This window comes from Pararge aegeria, chromosome 12 (assembly GCF_905163445.1).
Source record: "Pararge aegeria chromosome 12, ilParAegt1.1, whole genome shotgun sequence".
NCBI classification, from domain to species: domain Eukaryota; kingdom Metazoa; phylum Arthropoda; class Insecta; order Lepidoptera; family Nymphalidae; genus Pararge; species Pararge aegeria.
Genome location: NC_053191.1, coordinates 14301698 through 14326095, shown reverse-complemented (window position 1 = coordinate 14326095; position 24398 = coordinate 14301698). Strand labels below are relative to the sequence as shown.

General features: G+C 36.1%; 1 protein-coding gene across 1 annotated transcript in view; it reads left to right on the top strand.

The window, feature by feature from the left end:
- Window positions 1-24398, top strand: part of LOC120628211 (Krueppel-like factor 3) — a 64887-nt gene that overhangs the window by 17644 nt on the left and 22845 nt on the right. The window contains exon 5 of the mRNA XM_039896465.1: window positions 9066-9153. Within this exon, the coding sequence (XP_039752399.1) occupies window positions 9066-9153 (88 nt within the window). The remainder of the gene's footprint in view (window positions 1-9065; window positions 9154-24398) is intronic.

Below are 24398 nucleotides of genomic sequence, written 5' to 3'. Positions count from 1 at the left end.
AAAATCAAATATCATAAAAATTGGTCCAGCCGTTCTTGAGTTATAAATGGTGTAACTAACACAACTTCCTTTTATAAATATAGATACACAATGAAGTCTTGCAGGGGTAACCTACCGATGGGCATCAAACACGAATGCACTGGCATAGTTTTACGGTGTCAGGGCGAGTAAAACGATTTATATCTTCGCGTGCAACATAGTAAAGTGATATACGGGCGTGGCGCCGGCGCACGATCGCATCAAATCGAGGTTTACGCAATCTACTATGCACGAAACATCTTCAATACTATCTTATGTGTGAGGTCTAGGGTGATAGTTTAAGCGATTTCATAGTCGTAGCGGATTTATGTCAATAAAAGTCTTCCGGATGGCTTCTCTCCGAAAATAACGTAGCGCCGCTTGTTACTGTGTGTAAAATCCCTGCCAAGCCAAACGGCTATGTGTTTCATCGCATAGCGCCTGCTCTTGAGTTGAATCCTCAGACGCTAATCGTAATGTTTAATAGCCTAAAAAACGTCACTAGAGAACTGCGCTATCAAATGCATAAAAAGATTTGTCACTTCCGATTGGCAGTTTCAGATATGATCGCTTTCATACAAACTATTTTGCTTTGTTTTAGATAAGTACCGATACCTTAACTCTCATAATTTTACTTAAATATCACATCATAGATACAGTATCATAATCATTAGCTTAATTAATGTTAAATGGTGTTAAAAGTCAAGGTTATCCGTTTCTTGGGAAATAAAAGTACAGGCAGAATAAAAATTTGGGTAACGAATTCGATTTTATAGATACACTTTAATATTATTAATGTGTACCTATTCTGTAGTAGAGTAGTGTACAGTATAGTAGCTTAATGTGGCCACTGGACACTGAAGTACGTAGGAAAGGCAAATACCAGTTGCGGAACTACAATGCCATCCATCAGTAACTGACTTATTTAAGCGAAGTCTCATTAACGCAAAACTGAAAATTATCCCTGCAAGCTTTTATGGTTGATGGCCCATGAAGAACAATGCTGAGCCGGATACTTTTACCAGTTTGTACCATACATGACTGGCGTAATCCTGGCGCTTGTGTTCAATGCTCAAGAAGTGGAAGCACCGGGTTTGCACCTGATAATTATAGGCACCTGAGGTTTTTTAAATCGTAATGTGTGGCATATTTTTTTTTTCTTGTAATAGCTGACGGGACTTAGCAGATGGCCCGACTGATGGTAAGAAAAAATCAGAGCACCACTTCGCAGGACATGCAAGGATGTGTTATCCCACAAAGTGTATCAACCTGAGGTGTCCGTGTTAAGCCTTATGTGTCTATAATTCACAGGAAACCAGGCCCATCAGGTTGGCCTTGGCGGCAGAAATAAGCATGGTGGTATTACTTCCTCGGAGGAGCTTTGCCACAAAAAGCTCTACTATTTCTTTCTTTTAATAGAAGGGTTTGCGCTCTCTAAACTTAGCTACACCACTCTCGCACCAATATAGTCATTTCTAACTGACATACGGGCGTGGCGCCAGCACACGATCGAAGTTTGCGCAATCAACTAAGCACGAAACATCTTCAATCTTTTATGTACGGTGGTAGTTGTAACGATTTCATAATCGGAGCGGGTTCATGTGAATATACAAGAACAATATAAAGCTGACACCACACACCTATTGTAAGAGATCAAATATACATATTACAGGAAATTGTTTATTTAATAAATTTTAAAGATACCTTAAAGTTTGGTTTATTATTATGTTAACTTTTAATTTAATATTTAGATGTGCCCTGCGGATTCGCCCGCGTAAATAACGGGACGGAGCGTACTGCTGCCTAGTCTAATAAATCAGATACCAAATGTAAATGTAAATGTAAATCAGGTGCCAAATATAGAAACCTATTATATTAAGTACAGATAGTGTTTCAACATATTTAAGCAAACGAATGAGTTGTGGACTAATAATATGTCTGTTCTTTCTCTGGAGCTTTAATCAACCACTATTCCTTTATTTCCTGTATGAAACCTTCGCTCATGTTTTACCTATAAATACTTTGAACTCCCTACAACAAATAATACACTGTAATAGTTAATAGCGCTGGGTAAGAAACTATGACCCAAGTCAGTAAATGGATGCGTGCTCGTCTTTTAAAGTTTGAAAGATAATTTGGTATATTATGAAAATCAAGCTTAATTAGCTGTACTCCGCGAAAAGCAGGAGAATATGTATGGTGTCATTTATAGTTTCTTTAATCTTTATACTCCTCACCAACAATGTACCCTCGCTCGTTTCGCTCAGACATCGGGGCATCCTCAGGAGATGTTAAATTTAAAAAATACGCTTTTGCTTTTTCGGAAGGACACTTGCCGATAACCACCTAAGGGGTTGCTACGGCGTCACCGGGGGAGTGGGGCGAGCGCGAAAGCTCGCCATGAGAAGAGCCCCAGGGCTCGACGACATCGGGGGGAGTATGGGAGACGTCGACCCGAGGGTGCCTCCTGCGAGGACTCGGACCTCGGCTCGGTTCGACGTTAATCTGACTGTTGGTGGACTTTTGGACTAATCATTGTTTAGTCCGAACGCCCCCGTGACCGTGGTAAGGATCCACGTCCGGATGACGTCAGAAATCGGGGCCCTTCAAAAAATACGTCAAATGTGTCGCCTTTTATACCTGTCTTACCGACCTTATCCATTTAAGCCCCTCCCACCTCATTAGTAGCTCTGAATATGTTTAAAGGTGATGTTAATAAATTGATTTGTTCGTCTTGCAATTCAAACTTCCCTTTCCTATGTTTAATAATTTCCAATTGTTTTTCCTCAAATTCTCTGAGATCAAGATGATACACTGATACTGAAACCAACACTGTACCTAATTTATTTTATAGAGTACTTTCATATTTTTTTTAATATCTTCAATGTACAGAATTCGACCAGTAACAGTTTTATTGCTACACAGTTATATAGAATTATTTAAGAAAATCCTAAAAGTGATTGGTAGAATTTGTTACGTGTCGGTCGGTGATAATGGCTCGATTTAGTCAAAGTAAAGGCGTGGCGCCCGCCAGCCACCAGTCAGAGTTTACGCAACGTAATGTGTTCACTCTCTCATCTTCAACCTTATGTTCCGTGTTGTAGAAACAGTACTAGTTATTTCATTACTGCAGCTGTAATTTATATTTATCATAACTAAAAATAGGCAGTAATGTAATTTATATTTATTTTGCAAAGTTAGATTTTAAAATACAAAAATGAAAGTTCAGTTTTAGTTATATACCTAAATATTTTTTACAATTCTAAAATGTATTGGCTATTGGTTTAAGCTTTATACGGTGTAATAAACTCAAATTAAATAAAATACTTTTGTCGATGATTTACCAAGGTTTCACATTTAAGATTATTTATAAAAGTGGTCACTATTCCATCGTCACTAATGATACATTGCGTAAGTGATCCACGACTCACCTTCATTTGATATACATTAGTGCGGTGTTAGTGATAGCGGGTATAAATAATAGAAGCTACTTTAGTAATCTTTATCTGAACAGCAAAACGGAGCTTTATTTATATAACTGTTGTCTATTTATTCCTATAGTTTCTTGCAGCGTAAAAGAAGATGAAAGCAGCAATATTGTAAAGATTTCCGGAATAAAAACTATCTTATGTATAAATGAAGAACAATTTATTTAACATTGAAATTCATCCAAATTAGTCATAAGGAAGTCGCTGACTAGAGGACCGAGGAAAAGATCATTGAGTGCTTCTGAATGCATATTATGTTTTACATAATATTTAAAAATACTGTATGTAAACGATAAACGGTAAAATACCGATACTTAGTATGCATAGTTTGAAAGCCGTGATCACAACAGAAATAGATTTTTCAAAGGTGGAGAAATTGTTTAAAATTATATTCTGCTTTTCTTTTAATTACGGTTTTCATAAATTTCTTAATGTTTCATTTTGAAATCTATTCTATGTGGGTTCCTAGGCTATATTATTATCTATCTCTGCTACATTTGCATAAGTTAACTCAATAAAAATGTATAATATGTTTGTAATTATTTATTGATGTGCACATTCGGGCATGTTTCTTTGGCACGATCCGAACTTACGTGTAATATAATATGCTCGTTCCAAAAGGTTGAGTGCTATAATGAGCGGTTTTTGCACGCCTCATAAGCGAAGCGTTGAGGTGGGTATTACTGTCAGTTTACGCACACCGAGTGATTCTGTCAGTCAGTGATAAAATGTCACTTTTTTTTTCTTTTTTTTATTCTATATAAGTTAGTCCTTTGAGTGCAATTTTGCTAAATTTCTTGAAGGCACGTTTTGGTCGCTAGATAGGCAAGGCTTGGTCCCACCAGACTTTGTGAATGATCGTTTCGTATAAAAATTGTCCTTGCACGAACCTTAAAAAATCCGATAAGAATACGAACAGGGAAATAGAAATTCTACGCGGGCATCGTACACGGATAACTTACAATTCCACACAAAGTCGCGGTTCTCTTCTAGTTTTAAAATATGTATGTGTGTGCGTGTGATTGTATTGCAGTTTTGCACCTAATCATTTGAAATTGATTGTATCCATATCCTTACTTTTATTATACAATCAAAGTGTGTTTGTTGGTTTGTGCTTCTTTGAAGCAGCAACAGAGCAAATTATTCGTACGATTTTTTTTCTCATAGAAGTTAAATAATAGATTGTGTATGGTATGGTACAAATTTAAAACACCAATATAGTTATATTCATTATTATTTTAAAACCTACTAATTTAATTGTTGCGGTGTATCAATATTCGGTAAGTACCTACTTAGGTATCTATGTGTCTTCACTCACTTTCCCCATATCTAAGTAAAGTTGGCGAAGGAAGCCATGGTCCGATTTAGTTTTTCATAATTTCATAATTAAAATCGCATATTACATTCTACTATTTTATAATGCATCTGCAATTATTTATTGATGCAAACGAACCTCGGGCGTGGCACTATGGCACGACCACTTACGTAAAAGGATGTGCAACGCGTCTTCAAATTAGTTTTGTGCGGTATCAGTATGAGCGATTCTTGATTATAAATTAAAAAAAAAAACCATATTTGCAAAAGAAAATAAATATGAAACGGTATTTCAGTCATTTATCTTTTCCCTTCTCTATACAACATAAAACAATGACGCAAAAAGCATCTATGTTTTATATCTGTTTATTCGCTTACTCTTATTAAACATTGCGACAGATTTATACGGAAGTAACTACTCTCTTTTTTGTAATCCAAAGTTTTTGGGATGTTTACCGAACAATAACAATTATTTAATTTAATGCGCAGTTAAGAGTGATAAATTGGTTGATTAGTTTATGCATTTAAATGCAAATATAAAATAATAGCTGTCGCCCGGGCTCGCGCCCGGTCACGGTTTTTATAAATCGCATGGCAATTGTTTATTTTACGGGGATAATAATAAGCCTATGTTACTTTCCGTCTTTTTAAGTAATTCTATGCCAAAAAACAAGTTGATTGGTTGCTTAGTTAGGGTGTGCAGGAAGGACAAACAAACTAAGATACTTTCACATTTAGCTATAATATAAGTAATTACTAGTTAGTGCGACTTCGTTTGTGAAAATTTTGATTACTACCACCATAATCATCATCATCATCATCATGATATCGACCCATTCCGGCCCTCCAGAGGGTATGGGTCTCCTCACACAATGAGAAGGGGATAAGGCCGTAGTCCACCACGCTGGTCCAGTGCGAATTGGTGGAGTTCACATATCTTTACCTTTTTTATAATTTATAATAACAATATGTAGATCTCTCAGGCATACAGGCTACGACGCGATGCTTTCCTTCACGGTCGAGGCAAGTGATATTTTTAATTAATCAAAACGCTATGTGCGTTTAGAAAAATTAGAGGTCCGTGCTGGGATTCGAACTTGCATCCCCAAAAGTGAAGTCGAGCTCATATAACTGAGCTATCACCGCTTCACCATAAAGAATTACCTATGATATTAGTCCAGATTGCTTACTTCCTTGATGTATCACTAACGTTGCTCTTATAAGAGATGAAACAAAAGGTTCACGTTAGATCAAAGTAACAAATTTCACACGTCCATTCCAATTCAATAAGGTTCTAAATGTAATAAAATACAATTAGCGGCATCTTTGATGCGTCTCGTGTTTGGCGCAGAAATATCTTTAAAATTCGCTCTAACGTTCCCTTCATTGATGGATCACTCACGATATCCTTATAAGAAATGGAACAAATTGTACACAATAGATTAAATGACGTCACACATCCATTCCAAGTCAATAAGGTTCCAAACGTACTAACCTGCTATAAGTGGCATTACGAGTAAGAGGCGTGGTGCACGATCGTCCTTTGCGCAATGATTGCACGACTCTTCTTGATTTGAGTTATTTGTGGTGTGCTTTATAGCGTAGTGATAAGCGGGGCGGATTAGCTTAAGTCATTTTAGTACTAGAGTTATTTGTGGCAAGGCGGAAATGCTACGGCGATGCTTATTTCTGATGACAAGCAGCATTACTGTATTGCAGTCTGAAGAACGTGGTTACTAGTGTAATTACTGGGACATGAGCCTTGGTCCGTCAATTGTTCATCACCATCATATCAACCCATTATCGGCCCACTACAGGGCAAGGGTCTCCTCCTACAGTGAGAATGGATTACGGCTCTAGTCCACCAAGCTGGCCCAGTGTGGATTGGCGGACTCCACACACCTTTTGAGAACATTATGGAGAACTCTCATGGCATGCAGGTTTCCTCACGATATTTTCCTTCACCGTTGAAGCTAGTGATATTTTAATTGCTTAAAACACACATAAATTTTTAAAGAAAAGAAAAAGTTAGAGGTGCGTGCGGGGATCCGGGAGTGAATTCGAAGTCCTAGCCACTGGGCAATCACCGCTTCAATTATTACTACAACAAAAAAAATTGTTGCAGTTTTTAAGTAGAACTTTTGTATTTTCCTTTCTATTCTATTCTATTAATATTCACAAGTTTCTACGCGCCTTTTTTGAATGTTTTAATGCCCTAGTGAAGTGCAATTGTTCCTTATATATTATTTATTAATTCTGTTTAATGGCTTACATCTGTGGAATTGACAAATAAATAAATTTTTTGTCTCTACAAAACACACATAAAAAAGAAAACTTCACATGGAAGGAGGTATAAAAAGATTCAGAAAAATATGTTCTTATCGGTCAAAAAGATCACAGTTCGTAAATAATTACCTATTTAGGTTACTACTACTTGTTATTAGCTTAATACGACAACAGTTGTGTCCTTCCCGTTGAAAATGCATCAAAATAAAGCCGGTCAGGTGAGGAATAATGTATTACTCTTATTAAATAGGTATATTAAGTAATTTTTTTATTGTATGACTTTTGAACTGTCGAACGTATCTGAATAATATTTGGCACATAGACATATTTCGGAAAAATGTACGGTTATAGGGCATAGGTGGGATAGGTGTTTTTCATTGAGCAAGGGATCGAAATGATTTTTGATTAAGCAGTAGCTAAGTCGCGGATAAATCGGAGACACCAGCTAGGACACCAGAAAAGCGTGCAACTCGAGCGGTCGCAGTCGCTAGTTGTATGTGAACAAGCGCTTATAAACATTGGCTAACCTATATAAGCGACTTATAAGGCGTGGTGCACGATCGTCCTTGGCTTAATGTAGAAACGAGTGCACTATAATCTTCTTGAAACTAACCGTATGGTGCGAGAGGCATAGGTTTTATAAGCGGAGCGGGTATTCAACTCTCCGGCAAAGTGGTGAGCGCTGTGGTCCTATGTGTTGGGTTCCAACAGCATGGACAATTTGGAAATTTTTATTTTCTCTGGTATGTTCCTTTGGGAGGCTTCGGTCGTGGCTTGTTACCATCCCACCGACAAAGACGTGCTGGCAAGCGATATAATGTTCAGGTACAAAGCTTCGTAGAAGGCGATTCGAGGATTGCAGGCAAAGGCTAACTTGTGGAATTAAAAAAAACATTGATAAATACTGCCATAAGCAAATATTTTTCCTAAGTATTTTTAATATTTTTAACACCCTCCGATGACATTCGTTCATTATATTACATACAAATATACAAAAATCAGCTACAATTTATTGGTAAAAAATATAGGAAAATTAAATTAATAGTTTGGTGTAAAAGAAATATCCTGTATCTAGTATCAGCGGCATGATGCGGCGCGGCTGTATCAATTCAATAAATTACGGTTTATTCATGCAACAGAAGGAAATATTTGAATATTGTTATTTCTAAATGAATAAATTAATGTTTTAATTTTTATATGGTGTAGTAAACTTTGTATATTAGTAATAAATAGTTTTACTATCTTTTGAAAACCATACACACTCCCGACATACTTACTTTATGTGATACCTCAAGTCCTAAATACCATATCATGATATTGAACTTTATGGCGCCATTAAAACTTTCATAAGCCCATAAATAAGATAAGTTTATTGAAATTAAATGTCCACAATATAACGGTGCGCCCGCGTAAATATGTAACGCGTCGAAGTTTCTATCGGTAATTTCTATTTTCCTGCAATAAATGTAGGTTTATCCACTCTATTATATATTTCCAATGAGAAGAAGGATTACGATCCTCAGTTAACGCATTGAGTGCTGCCAAATTTTCTGACTACATGGTTATCCGCTTTTGATTATGTGGTAAAATGTTTTCGAGTCCAAATAAAAGTTGAAATACGTTTCTCTTTGTTATATATTAAATTTTGGGTCAAAATTAAAAATACTATTCAATTTTATAGTAGTGCAATACACTAGACTACGCAAAATAAGCAATTCATTTAAAGAACATTGTATATAATTTTACAATAAATTACCGGTTGATATCTAATTTTATAGAATTCCTATCATAGTATAAAGGATTAGATAAATGATAACAAAGGTTGGGTGTGAACTATTGCTCTGACCAGGTTGATTCTTAAATATTTTCAAATGACAATTTGAGATGATATGTAAGTTATAACAAAATTAACACCCGGCTAAGTTTGTTGTTGTTAGTTAAAGTATGTTTTTGTTCTAGGCATGCGAGCCGCCCATACAGTTGGAACCCGTGGACCTGAGCTTGAAACGACGCTCGCCCATACCACGCCGCCGCTCACGATATGTTGGTGAGTCAAACGTATATAAATACTGAAACTATTTTCCCAATTTCCTAATGAGTAAAGTTTTAGTTTCTACACTTACATAGGTGTGACTTCTGGGTGCTTCTTTTTGCAATAAATATAGACCGAGGCGGGCTGATAGCAATCACTGCCCAATTCCGTATGATATAACTAGTGCCAGATGAAGGGATATCGGGTCGTGAGCGGCTAGAGAGTGGGCTCCTTGCAGCTGCACGCCACGGGATGTCTAGGTAGCTGCCGGCATGCCACAGACATATAATAGGCCGCTGTCTGTAAAAAGTCATAGACATATGACTAACTTAACTAAGTTATTTCTGGCAAATGCATACATTGTACCATAATCCTTGGTTGTCAACATCAACACCATGATTAGAAGTAACAAATATTTTGTTTGGATGAAATAACTCTGAAGTAGTAGTAGCTGGCTGGCTATCAGGCTACTTAAAATTAATAATTTATTCAAGAGAAACTGTATATTATTTATAAAAAGTTACCGAATGAGTGTCTCTGTACAATTATAATATTACGGATAACTTAAACGATAAAAAGCTTGAGTGTGGATTTGATAGCTAAATATTAATTGACTATGAGATGATGATATGAAAATAATTGCCCGGCTAAGTTTGTTGTGAGCTCTTCTTAGACCAGGCCGCGTTTGGACCTCTCGTAGCTTTAGGTTCAAGTTGTTGAACGAAGTTATAACCATTACACAATTATGTAAACATATATGTATGAACGCTTCATAAGTGCCTATGATAGGCCTAAATTAATCCTACTCTCCTACTAATATTATAAATGTGAAAGGGTGGATGTTTGTTACTCAATCACACAAAAACGGCTGAACGGATTTGGATGAAATTTGTCATGCATTTATCATTTGACCTGGAAAAGAACATAGGCTACTTTTTATCCCGTTTCCGTAGTTCCGTTAGTTAGTAAAATTGTTTACGAGCTTCGTCGCGGGCAGACAGCTATGAAATTTGGTATGATACTTTGTCACAGAGATATATTGTAGCCTGGAATAGAATATAGGCTACTTTTTATCCCGGGAATCAAGGGAGTTCCTGCGGTAATAAAAAACCTTAATCGACGCGAACGAAGAGGCGGGTATCATATAAAGAATATTTGAATTGAAATTTGAATAAATATACTTACGGATAAACACAAAAATAAAAAATTACTTAATTATACTGAGCCATGTGTTGAAATCAATGATCAAGTAAGCTTTAGTGCCGGAATACAAGTAGTTTTATGTTCCCCGTTGAGAATATTTGTTGGTACCGATACTATATATTTTTTCAATGTGTGTTCGGTATGATTTTTTGGGCTGAGGGCCCAATAGCTAATTTTCGCTAGTAGGCACTTGAACAAGGTAACATGCAAACCAGCGGATCATTTATAGGCTACGTTAACGAGTTTACAGTTTACACAGTAAACGTGGACAAGCCATGAAAAGTCGAGGTCAAGACGATCCGGACGTGGGGCAGGATCTAGTTGATAAGGTTAAAGATTGTTGTTTCGTTTACTAGCCTATAGCTTTGACTGTGCCTTCGAAACATATAACACGGTGCTGGTACCTTATATAAATAGGTACTTACTTGTTTACTCCCTGTGTGTGTGTCCTTAAGTTCTGTGGTCTCGTAAGTGTGAGGACCCAGGTTCGAGCCCCGGCATCGGCAATAAGGGAATTTATTATCTTTGATCTGGTACCTACATCAGGTGGTTACTGCGCCCGTGGCAAATTTTTGGTTAAGGTAGAAACGGATTTGCAGTATGGGTTTAATATAACTGCCACACCCCTAAAAGTCTTAGAATGCATTATCACTCACATTCCAGTTAGATTGCGTGGTATAATTTGTATTTATATAGAAGAAGGAAAAAAATATTTTTTATTCGATTTAACTACTATTATACATAAACGGCTAAGTATGGTTTTTCTTATGTATTTTCGGAATAGAATATAGAAATAGAAATGGAAATTTCATACAATCATCTTCACATCAATACCGGCTCACTACAGAGCACGGTTCTCCTCCAACAATGAGAAGGTGTTAAGGCCGTTGTCCACCGTGCTTGCTCTGTGCGGATTGGTGGACTCCACACACCTTGGAGAATATTATGCAGAACTCTCAGACACGCAGGTTTCCTCACGATGTTTTCCTTTACCGTTAAAGCAAGTGAGGTGCGTGCTGGGGTGAGTTTTTAAGGGTAAGGTATAAGTATACGGTCTATGGAAAACTTCCGTAAATACTCGTAAACATAATGATTAATCCGTATGAAGTTAATAAACATCTAGGCGATACAAAATATTTCGATCAAATAATTAAGTGTACGAGTAGTAGAGCTTTTGGTACCAGAGTTTATCCAGGGAAGTATTTCCACTATTTTGAATTCTGCCGCCCAGCAGTAATGCTGTGTAACGTATTAAAAGGCGTGGTTTCCGGTGTAATTACAACCACAAAGGCTTAACATATACGCCTCAGCACGGCTGGCATGGGCAGGAGACAATTATATCCCGGAGGAAAGGATAAAACTTTATCTTCTCCCACAGCTTTATCAACTCTCACTGGCGAAGATAATATTTGTGTTATAATAAACGGGGGTAAGCTTCTTCTATTCCCTGGTCCCGTTCTTTATATAATCTGGGGATATAATTTTTGTCTCCTGCCTGTGCTAGCCCTGCAGGTTGATAGACACATGGTTACATTTCAATGGACATATTCCCTGCATGCCCTGCTGCGAAATTTTACTTTGTTTATATGCAATGCTTCTCTATTAACCATCAGATCCGAAAGTGTTAAACAAGGATAGTACTACTACATGTGTAACCTTTGATTGGTGATATGAAAAACTTAGAATATTACAATACGTACACCCGAAATAATTGAAATTTCTTCTTTTTAACCGACTTCAGAAAGGAAGAAGGTTCACAATTCGTCGGAATCTTTTTTTTTATGTATGTTACCCAATTACTCGAAGACGCTTTAACCGATTTGATAAGTTCTTTTTTGTTTTAAAAGGCATACTTTCCAGGTGTTCCCATTAAAATTTTATCGAAATCGGTCGAGCTGTTATTAAAAAATCAACAATAATGTAAGCCAAAATACCAAATTTTGCCTATAAAGTTCATTATTTGGCGTGCGCTGAGAAAAGTATTGATGATACATAAAAAATATGTACTGCATGATTAAAGTTCTCATTATTACCTACAAAAAAGTCCGCGAGGGAATATATCTAACTATCATATTTAGGTCACAATGGCGTAGCTTTTGTGTCCTAAAATTTAATTGGATCGATGGTAGAAACAAGTTTATTTTTTGCTTTTTATTTCTTGGGCATATGTTGAAGTCGGTTTTATTTTTAATTTATTAAAACCACATTATATTTTAAGTGATACTTTATGTGTTAACACGGGGGTTTCCCTATTAAGCCAGCGGCGCACTTACAAGTTATAAAACATCCTCATAATAAAAATAATAAAACCATAATAAATAATATATTTTAACAAAGATTAAGAAAAATAAAACTACCCCAACAATGGGATGTGGAAATTTCCATCACACAGCTGAAAACACTCCCGACTAATTCCAATTGGAAGCAAAAGAAAAACAAATCCAAATCGGTTCATCCGTTTTGGAAATTCAATGCCACAGGCAGTGGCGTGCATACAGAGTATGCACAGAGTATTCTCAATTTTATAGCATCTACCTGCTCTCTGCAAACAAAACACGTCAAACTCTTACCAACCCGTCGTTTTTGCATCCGGGGTTTAAAACAATTTTAATGGTCTTGAAAGTCATCGCCAAACGTTAATACATGTAAACATTCACCGCTTTGCTTGTAACAATGAATTTCTGTGCGTTATCGCCGGTTTGCTTGCGTAATGCGGCATCGGAATCGGTTTTGCGTTAATTAAGGCAGAGGGGCGGTGAAAGGGACCGTGCTCGTGTTGCAGCTAGATATGTCAATTCGTTATATATGGTGGTGGCTAGATTGTTACCATATTGTTACAGATTTGGATGTCGTGTTTTGAATTGCAATATGGTTAAACGCTTTGTGTAAAATCGTACCTTATGCGGAGTTTATCAGAGCACTGAGGTATGTCTTTCTCGTTTTATGTAATCACGAGACGCGCCAACCCTGTCTAAGTTTTTATAGAAGTGTATTTATTTTTCTAAATATATTTTGTTACCTGAAAATACAAAGAACGCCTTTTCACACAATAATGTGTCGGTAACTTAAATTTTAATACACGTTCAATCATTCATCGTTTCTCATATAACAATGTGTTTCTGTGCGTTATCGGCGGGTTGCTTGCGTAATGCGGCATAGGAATAGGTTTTTGAGTTAATTAAGGCAGAGGGGCGGTGAAAGGGATCGTGTTGGTGTTGCAGCTAGATATGTCAATTCGTTATATATTTTAGTGGCTTTTAGAAAACCAGGGTATGCCAGATCACTATGTGTGTGAGCACGGAATTCGTTTCAGCTTTATATGTATAGATTTCACAGAGATTCGCTTAAAATCTATTCTATGTAAACTGAACGTCGTTAGCCACGCTCCATGCTATAAAGTATCTAAGCCAAAATTCACTTAAATCAGTGGCTCGGTTGCCGCTTTTACAATACAACCAACTCACTTTCCCATTTATGTCCTTATTTGCTACGTAAATTAAGATCTTTAAATAACGACAGAAGGTTTGGGTTCAGTATCGGTAGAGGGCCGTACAATTAATTTTTTTAATATCTTCAATATTTCGAGTTTTACTACGAGTAAAAGATAATATGTATTACCTAAGTAACATATGCGTTTTGTCATTATTTTTAATTTTGGAATAATATTAAAATAATGTTGAACCCTACTGCAATGCCCTGACGGGCTCATGTTCATATACCCATCTAACTATTTACAGTATTATGTGCTATTATTTGAAAGTTATTGTAAAATTATATTAAAATTAGATTTTTTATTAATGCTTGCCATTATTAAATTTGACCATATCGCAACGCGTACTGTAACACTCGTCTTGCTTGTTCCTGTCGATACAGTACACGTAACTAACTCTCCGGTACAAAGATTTAACGCTTACCCGACATTCCATTAGGAGTGTATTGACTGCTGCATAATTTATTGTTTCAAAGTTAATTTATTTCAGAGTAACGGTAACAATCTTCATAAATCTCCGCAGAGAATAAAATGTTGTTCATAAAGCCTAGGTCCATTTAGGAAGAGAACGCGTAATCTTTACGAAGGAAACTTTCTATACTAAAAGTAAAGCTAGAGTTTGTTGTTTTGTTTGAACCAGGTGGATATTAAAAACATTTTTCCATTTTACATCACGCTATTTACGTCACGCTTCGCTACCCTTGTTAGACGAACAGATGGAGTATAAAGCAAAGGCGGTCGATGTGACGCGTTTGGCGAATATAGGTATACAAAGCGAAAAAAAGTTTGCATGGGAAACTTATCAGAAGTCAGTTATACCAAAATTCAAAAAATTCAAGTAGGCCTTTATTTCAAGTAGGCCTAATATAAGCACTTTTGAAACGTCAATTCTGTCTGTGTGTAGTGACTCTACCACCGGTTCGTAAGGCAGATTCTACCGAGAAGAAGCCGACAAGAAACTCAGCAGTTTCTCTTTTCCAACATTAACAATTTACATTTTACATTTCAAAATTCATTTTTCTATCTTGTGAGAGATGAAAGCGGAGCCGGATGCTTCCAAGCAACGTTGTCATTTACCGACGCGAATTTGCGGGGAATTTCTAATACCTACTGAATAAAACCAAATGCTCTGATATGACTCTTCATCATCATTAACCCATCACCAGCCCACTACAGTGCAGTCTTCTAAGAATGAGGATGGTATAGACCGTATGACCAGACTGGTCAATGGCCATGTAGAGATTGGTAGACTCTCAGACATGCCGGTTTCCTCACGATGTTTACCTTTGTGAAAGCAAATGATATTTATATTTTTTATAATTGTTTTACCTACAATCGGAGGAAATATTAATTTTATAAATTCAAAATTTATTAAAAGAGGCACCAATGAATGACGCGCGCCCTCCGCATCCTCAATGTCATATCAGAGCAATGTGATTTGTATTGTTGCGCTCTGAGTGAATTCACGAGGATCGCAATGTGGGTTATTTGTTACCCGAATAGGTAATTAAATGTTATAATGTTAAGATTATGTAAAAAAAAAAGCTACACTATCGCATTAGGTTTAAGTATTATGTAATGATAGTGTTAGAATAAGAATATAAATAAATAAAACATAAATAAAATGCATTTAAAAAATTTTGGAACCGACAGGGTTTAAAACTGCGTTTCTCTGGTAATCGCGGCCTGAGCGCTTTGACCACATAGCTACGGCTCTCCTGTCTCCAACTTCCGGTGCCGAAATTAGTATATGCATTTATATACAAGTCTTATAGCGACTGTAGCGCCATCTAGTAGGAAACATTGTAGTTTCGATCTACTTTTCTATAGGTCCACTTTGAAACAATAGATAACATATTGTTTTTTGTATAATTTATAATTCCAAATTTGCCAGAGAAATTGCCAGAGAGTCGCAGTCCTATCGGTTCCGAAAATGTTTATATGCATTTTAAAAATATAAAATCAAATGATTTTTAAATGATTAAAACGCACATAACTCCGAAAAGCTATTATTGTTTTAATATATTTACTTGAATATTACACTAATAGATTCAAATGCCACTTAGACGTCCAAATAGCACCTTTGAAATTAAACTACGATACACTGAAACGGCACTTAGGTGTATTTAAATGACGCTTGGTACATACGTTGAAATGACTCTTTGATATACATGCGATTGATAAACTAAAAAAGGCGTGGGGATTATACGGTGATTGACTTAAGAAATAGGCATAATTACTGTTACAAAGAATCAATAAAATATTGTATTAATCTAATGATTTATCTATTATGAAAAACGTAGTTTTATTTATATTCTCAGTGAGATTGTTATTTATTTTCAACCGTAAAATCTAGCGATCCGCTATGACAGGTGAAACACCGAATTCATAATTATGACGTCACGTCTATATAAACATAATTTATGCCACATTGATTACAAAATATCAGTTGCTCAGTTGTGTGTTATCAATACAAAAATCAATAATCTTCGTTGGAACAAGGACTTTCTATACAATATAATTTACGCTTGCGGCCATGACACGACTGGCAATATTTTTAATATATAAATTGAAAATTTATTTCAAGAAAACTTTTAACTTCGGCAAAAATAAAAATTTGCTTATAGTAGAAACTTCCGATCTGATGACTTACGGATCCGAAACGTGGTCGCTTACTATGGGCCATAAGAAGTCTCAGAGTAACTCAGCGGGCGATAGAGAGAGCTATGCTAGGAGCATCTCTACGTGATCAAATCAGAAATGAGGAGATCCTTAGAAGAACTAGTTACCGACATAGCTCAGCGAGTCGCGAAGCTGAAGTGGCAATGGGCAGGGCACAAACTGGGCAGGGACTGACGCAAAAATCAGTCGGTTCTCCGAGCTTTGTGCCATGACCCCAAGGTCTTAAGGTGCTGGAATAGTGACCCCGCACCGGTAAACGCAGCGTAGGTCGGCCCCCAACGAGGTGGACAGCCGACATCAGGCGAGTCGCTGGGAGCCGCTGGAGGCAAGCGGCCCAGGACCGTGGATTGTGGAACTCCCTACAAGACTTATGTCGAGCAGTGGACGTCAATTGGTTGAAATGATGATGATGATGATGATGAAACGATCTTAATACCTACAAAAGGAAAGCTGAAGTCTTACTTCTTCTCTAAGTACTTACGAGGTTATCACCACTTACCTATATTATATAATATTTTAGAGTACAGTTTGTACCTGCCCTTAGAGTTTATCGACACACAAATCAGTTCTGGCTAGATCTAGAGATTGCCCGACTTTTCCCGTATAGTAGTGTACACCTTGTATAGGAAATGTTCAGCAATATAAGAACCCTAGTCGGTTAGTAAATTTCACGGAGCGCGTAGGCAATTTAATTTAGACCGTTAGAAAGTTTATATCTTTTAATATATTAGTATTGTTTTGTGTATCTTAACTTACTATGCTAATATTATAAATGCATGTCAGTGTTTCTGGTTTTACTTTTTATCTTGACGAAGAAAGAAAAATAAAGCAAAACTCATTTATTTCAAGTATTAATATTATAGGTCATATTAATTATAAGTTCTTTTGTAACGCTAAGTCTGTTTGTAGTGACTCTCTACCAACAGTTTGGATAAAACAGATGGTACAGCTTAGAAGTCTGTAAGAAACGCAGCAGTTGCTCTCGTAATGATAACTATAATATTATACTTGAACCCTAAACATGGGCAAAGGATATTTTTTAATCTGGAAACGGCCCCGGGAATAGGAACCAGGATATTAAAAAAATGCGTTTATTACTTTTGAACGGTTTCAGAGCAAAGATGCAGACGAAATTTTGTATGTAAGGGCTTATATTTGACACTTTCTAGATTAACAAAATCAACAGTTCTCGGAGGATATTAAAAACCAACAGAAAACGCAAACGAAGTCGCGGGAAACAGCTAGTAGGTATGGTAGACTGGGCCGGCATGTAAGATTGGGTGTTTTATGTTTATGCGAAAGGCGACGACATAGCTCTTTGATACTTTAGTTTATTCTGGCTCAAGAAAATGCTAAATGATTGTTGTTACTCAATATGCTGAATGAGATGAAATTAGGAGCGTTAATTTTTACGATGTGCCGTCACAAAAAACCGACACCCTGAAGTTAGCTATAGTGAACATTTTAGTATTTCAAAAAAAGGTTTGACAGACACTTTCAATTGTCAAAGTCTGCGGGCTCCGCAGTGACGTGAGTAATCGGAGTGGTAGCGATCAAATCTTTTAATAGGGGGTATGGCAGTTAAATATAACCCATAGGTAGCCCTAATCGGTTTCCACGCGACATCGCACCGGAACGCCCAATCGCTTAGCGACACATCTTTGTCGGTAAGGTGGTAACAAGACACGGCCGAAGCCATAAGGCAAACATCCTTACAAATCAGCCAAACTTTTGGATTAATTCAAATATTATTCTTATTCTGTCGTTCCGATTACCATTAATAAACATATACCATTAATAATCTTTATTGAAAGGTATAAACCCAGTTATTAAAATATAAACAGATAAATTAAATAACAAAATAATAAAAATAAGTAACAGTATTGCAATATAAAAATATTGCAAACTCACGTCCGTCATAATAATTACATAGCTCGTCATAGTTTATGGGTTATCTTATACCTAAACTTTACAAAATCACTAAAGTTTATTTTCTATAAGCCCCATGGTGCACTGAAAGCTTGAAAATCGAGCAGTCCAGACCCTCTGCCAACGTGCTTAGGATTTCGTTATCGGAGGCTCGCAAACGACTCCAAAATGTAATAGTTCTTGTTAGCCTTATTAAAAAAAAAAAATGTTACATATTTATTTGCAAGAAAGCAAGCCTAGTTTTACACGACAGTTCACATTGATCGATTAAATAGGGAAGTAATTGCGTTAATTGGAAACATGGCATCTAACAATTACGAAGTTCATTATGCTGCCAACCCGTGAACATCCGGGTATCGATTTTATTGACGTCCCTGACGAAGTTGTTAGCTCTACAGTCTTTTAAAGGGACTTCCGTGGCCCATTAGTTTTTGAAATGTATTGTCGGATGGTAATTTTTTTATCGTTAGTGCTAAAGACAGACAGGCGGTCGGTCCTAATAGTTTTGCCAAAACAAAAAAAACAAGTTCATTATCTAGTTTAAGGCAGACTCCCAAATGTCAAGACCCCACATAAGTTAGGATAAGGGCAAGAAGAAGTAGAGCTTTTATATTCATTAAAACTAACAAAAAAGGAGGTGATTCTCAATTTTTTTTAGTTGTATTACAAAGTGGTTTTTTTTCGTACTTTTTTTTAAATGTAAATAAATAAGCTCAACGGTTTAAAATGCCTGCAGAGGTTGAACATCAACTCACAAGCCATGTTACCGACGATAATGGTTTTTGATGTTGGAAAAGAGCAACTGAATCTCTTGCCGGTTTCTTCTCAGTGGTAGAGTTACTACAAACGCCGTACTTGACGTTTCTAAAGTGTTTATAGAGAAAGCCTACTTAAAATAAACTAATTTTGTATTATTTTATATACATATGTTTGTATTTAGGTGTAGCCACTTTCAAAGCCTCATTTTTCTTTTACAGCAAAGATATACCAAATCAATCTTCCAAAGAAAACTGTATAGTGCGGAATATAAAGATTGAAGAAATTGATAAGTTCACCATACAGATTCTCCTTCGATTGGCGGATTATAGCAAATTAAGCTTAATAATGTTCTTGCTAAAAATCATGAAATTCTAATCATGAAACTCTTGCTAAAAATCATGAAAAAGTAAAGTAACACCTGCTTCTATACAATCACGTCGAAGATTTTTAATTGCACCTTTAAGCCTCATAATATGTTCACCGTAAGACGCCCAGTCCCCGAAAACAATACTGCTTTAAAGCGTTCGTAAGCCCACTGGTCTTCATTTATAACAACAAATATCATGTGAATAGTAATTCTAATCCAGCCCGACTGGTCACATGCCAGTCTTTAGAAACGTTAAATTGAATTACGGCATGTTACAGCGAATACGACATTGATGGCGATTCGTGATACGTCCGGAATTCGGTTCGACTTACGTAAATGATCGCGCGATTCGACGCACGATACTCGTTTAATAGACGTCAGGTTTGAGACAATTTGGTTAAATTCCACATAAGTATATCATGTATATCATCAAGACTTACAGTCTTCAACTCGATGCATTATTGTTTTGAGAAGGCCAAATCTTCATTTGAAAATAGATTTCGGCTTGTTCAAATCGTTACTAAGAAATGAAATCAACGTTCAATCATGTTTTCTTTTTTGGATGTTTGTTTTATTATTTTTCAGAAGTGGTAATAGCCTATTTATTAGAGCTTCGTTGTCGCTTTGGAATGGGCAGAGTTTGATTCCCGGCCTCTATCTTTGAATCAGCGTAATTCAAGCAATTAATTATATATTTTATCTCAATTCTCCTAACTCAAATAAAAAATTAAACTGATTAAATGAATATAATAGTTAGTAATTTTTAAAAAAAAATTTATTATTTGAAATTGTAACACTTAATAGTTATAAATTATTATGTTCAATAACTGATACCTTCCATCAGGAAGAGATCCTAAAGCTATACCACAAAATCGCCAGATTTTAGCTTAGTTTTTGGTTCAACCATTTTAAATTAATTTATTATATTTAGCATCATCTGATAAAGAAAACTGTATCTTAGATAAATTATGTAAAATTAGTATTTGTAATGTTTTCAACACTATGAATTAAATAAATTTGTTATTATTATTATTATATAATTAAATATCACTTGCTTTAACGCTGAAGGAAAACATCGTGATGCAATCTGCACACCTGAGTATTCCATACTGTCCGGTGTGGATTGTGGACTCCATACCGTTCTCAAATGCATATGATGGCTAAAACTCTTCTCATTCTGTGAGGAGTCCAGTGCCCTGTGTTGGTCGGCTCATGGATTGAGAATAATAAATAATAATAAATATACTACGACAAAACACACATCGCCATCTAGCCCCAAAGTAAGCGTAATTTGTGTTATGAGTACTAAGATGACTGATGAATATTTTTATGAATTATTACAATATACATATAAACACACAGACAATGAAAAACATTCCTGTTCATCACACAAACATTTGCCAGTTCTGGGGATCGAACCCACGGCCTTGGACAGAGAGAAGGGTCGCTGCCCACTGCGCCAGTCGGCCGTCAATAATGATGGTGACAATGGTGCCTTTTGAAAACTTGTTTATGTTTAGGCTTTGTTCACAAAGCTATTTGTTTCACTCAATTATAGATTCCTGTTATTAGGTAAAGTTTAATAAAGTTATATAAACGCAAAAATGTTTTTTTTTCAAATCGGAGTGGTACCGATAGACTTTCTTTGTAATGTTGGTATAGATTTTAGAATCTATACCTACTCATAAATTTGAAAAAGTACTTATTTCATTACCTCAGGAGTCAGGACGTATATAAGAACCCGTTTAAAATAATTTATAAACAGTATTTTATGAAACGTTTTATCAGAAAAACAGCCTCCAAAAAAATTAAATTAAAGCAAAATTATTTTATTTTTCAATACAGGTAGTCTTTAAAATTAAACGTCATTAGGTGTTTACGATGCGCACATAAATTTTGGTCATTAATGTAGGGTTCATTGAATAAATATTTATGTAATAAGTATGTTATTACTTATTTCTATCTATCTATCTTGTAATGAGGCCCGCTTCAGCGGATGCACTTCGACCTTCTTCTTCGGATCTTTTGTGCTCGCCCCGTCCTTGTATCTCGTCCTCACCCTAAATAGCTTCAAATATCCACTCTAAGAGTTTGATTGAAGCTTTTAGGTTGGAGGCACAGTAATCCTCTGGTTGTGGATAGGCCACTCCCAAGAGGTCCAACGGTTTTCTAGCCAATCCGTCGCATTCACAAAGCAAATGCTCCATGGACTCGACGTCCTCGACCCTACATGCAGGCCCTACATGTAGGGTCATAGTGTATTACTTGCTTACTTTTATACGTATTCTTTATTTGTTTTTGTGCTAAATGAAAAAAAAAATAAGGTTCGACTAAGAGTTCCGTTTTCTATAATATTTTTGTCTGGTTGGAGGCATCATTGTTATCACCTACGCACTACGGGGCACTCGGGGGGTCTACTCTCAGAATTAATTAACTCTCGGGCCCTTTTGTCACGATATTAACAGCATATTTGTAGTGGAAAAAAACAATTTAATCATTAAACATAAAATCATAACATATCATCATTTAGAGAGCCGATTGGCGCAGTGGGCAGCGACCCTGCTTTCTGAGTCTATGGCCGTGGGTTCGATTCCCTCAAGTGGAAAATGTTTGTGTGATGAACATTAATGTTTTTCAGTGTCTGGGTGTTTATCTGTATATTGTAAGTATTTATGTATATTATTCATAAAAATGTTCATCAGCCATCTAATTACCCATAACGGAGGCTGCGCTTACTTTGGGGCTAGATGGCGATGTGATGTGATGTGAAAACGGTTCGACCGTTCGGGAAATACGATGCCACATACAGATATGCACGGACAAGTCAAACTTATAACATCCCGTCGTTTTTGCAACATCATCGATTTAAACGGCATTATGACTAGGTACTTGAATTATAAACTGCATCGTCGGTAATGTACCGTTGACATTGTTTTTACACAGAACCACATATTTAGTTCCAACTCGTTGAATTGCGCGTACCTTTCAATATTCATTTGGAAGTCAAACGCGCAAATAGCTCAATAACTATCAGGGTCGGGCTTGCGTTTTATTAAAAACGCATTACCCTTGAAATTGAGCTCGTCTTTTTTAATACGGGGTATTACCTAAAACAGTTATGGATATTTGTGAACGTACACGCCTTTTCAGGATAAAATATTTTTGTTCAAATAAGCATATTTTTATATATAGTTTGTTTATATATATATTATATATAGTAGGTATGTATATATATATATAAAATAAAGGGACGGAAAAAAACATTAGGTATTGGGTTTTTCTGATAAACAATTCTCACCCTCTGGTCTTTGACACCATGTTAAGGAGTCGGCCCCGGTTATTATAAAATAAATAAATATAAGTACTACGACAATACACACATCGCCATCTACCACTTAAAGTAAGCGTAGCTTGTGTCATGGGTTCTAAGATAACTGATGGATAATTTTATGAATAACTAGTGTACCCAGCCCGCTTCGCCGGGCTAGATTTGGCTTGATTTTATTTAAACAATAAACTTACATCAATTTTTAATTTAAGTCTCATAATATATAAAATCATTTATTTCTCTCCGTATTCATTCTCTTCTATTCTCTTCTCGAGCGGGAGAAGATCATTATCTACACCCATGTACACCCAACGATAGAATATCATCATAGTAAATAAAAGCTGTATTTGACAGTTTGACAGTTCAAAAATAGGAGTGCTCCGATCGCCACCAAACTTTAGAGGACTACTCGCCAGGTCATTTCGGAGATTCCCTGAAAGTTTCATTGAAATCGGTCCAGCCGTTTCGGAGCCTATACGGAACATACACACTTTCTCTTTTATATATATAGATATACATAAATAATTATAAAATACATAATACATATACATTAACGTTTATTACGAATGCCAGTCACCATAATCAGGACGGAGTGCTTGTCTTGCTCTATGACGCAAAGGGTAAGACACCGCCACCTTCCAATTTCCTAATATTTTTAATTTTTTTAAAGAAAGAATACTCTACACAAGTTCTTGGCCCGATCCAGAAATCGAACTCAGTACCTAGTGATCCGAAGTTAAATATTCCAACCGATTATACCGAACCTGATTACCGAATACTGATTGCCTTAATGATAGCCAAACTGCACAGAGGAGATTGAACCTCAAGAAGAAAATAACGTTAGTGGGCCATACATCTGCCACGCCCGTTATGTGACCGCTAGTTGTATAGAATAGTCGTATAGTGTACCAGCGCACACTGGCGAAATATACTTACAGGTTGACCACATATAATTCTAACAGCGAATAGCATCAACTTCTACCAAGAATTTCTTATATCCCTTGAGGTTTAATTTATTTTATATAAAGCTTTTCCAGGAAAACCAACATTACTTTTACACATGAGACCTTTCTTTCTATAGTATAAAATAATAAATTTTTCCGCAACTAATTTATACATAAACAACAATATATAACCACAAATGATTAGAAGGAACCACCAACCAAAAAAAAGCATAAATAATATTAAAAACAAAGCACTTCTTATCATTATATTATTGTGCCAGAATCATTTTCCTAAGGCGCCAACTCTAACGCGGAAAATGTTCGGATCTCTTTATTTCCTGTTTCACGCATGATTTAAAACTTCATCTCACCCACGCAAAGGAGCCTTTACAACATGCAAAATCAATATAACTTAGAAGAAGTCACCAACTATTTGTATACCATGTACTAATTTTATAACAACTTTTAGTCTTTGGTCTAAATTAATTTCAGTAGCTGGAATGTTACGATCCAGAACTAAATTACGACGTTTAATATGTCTAACGCAGTTTCGCTTCA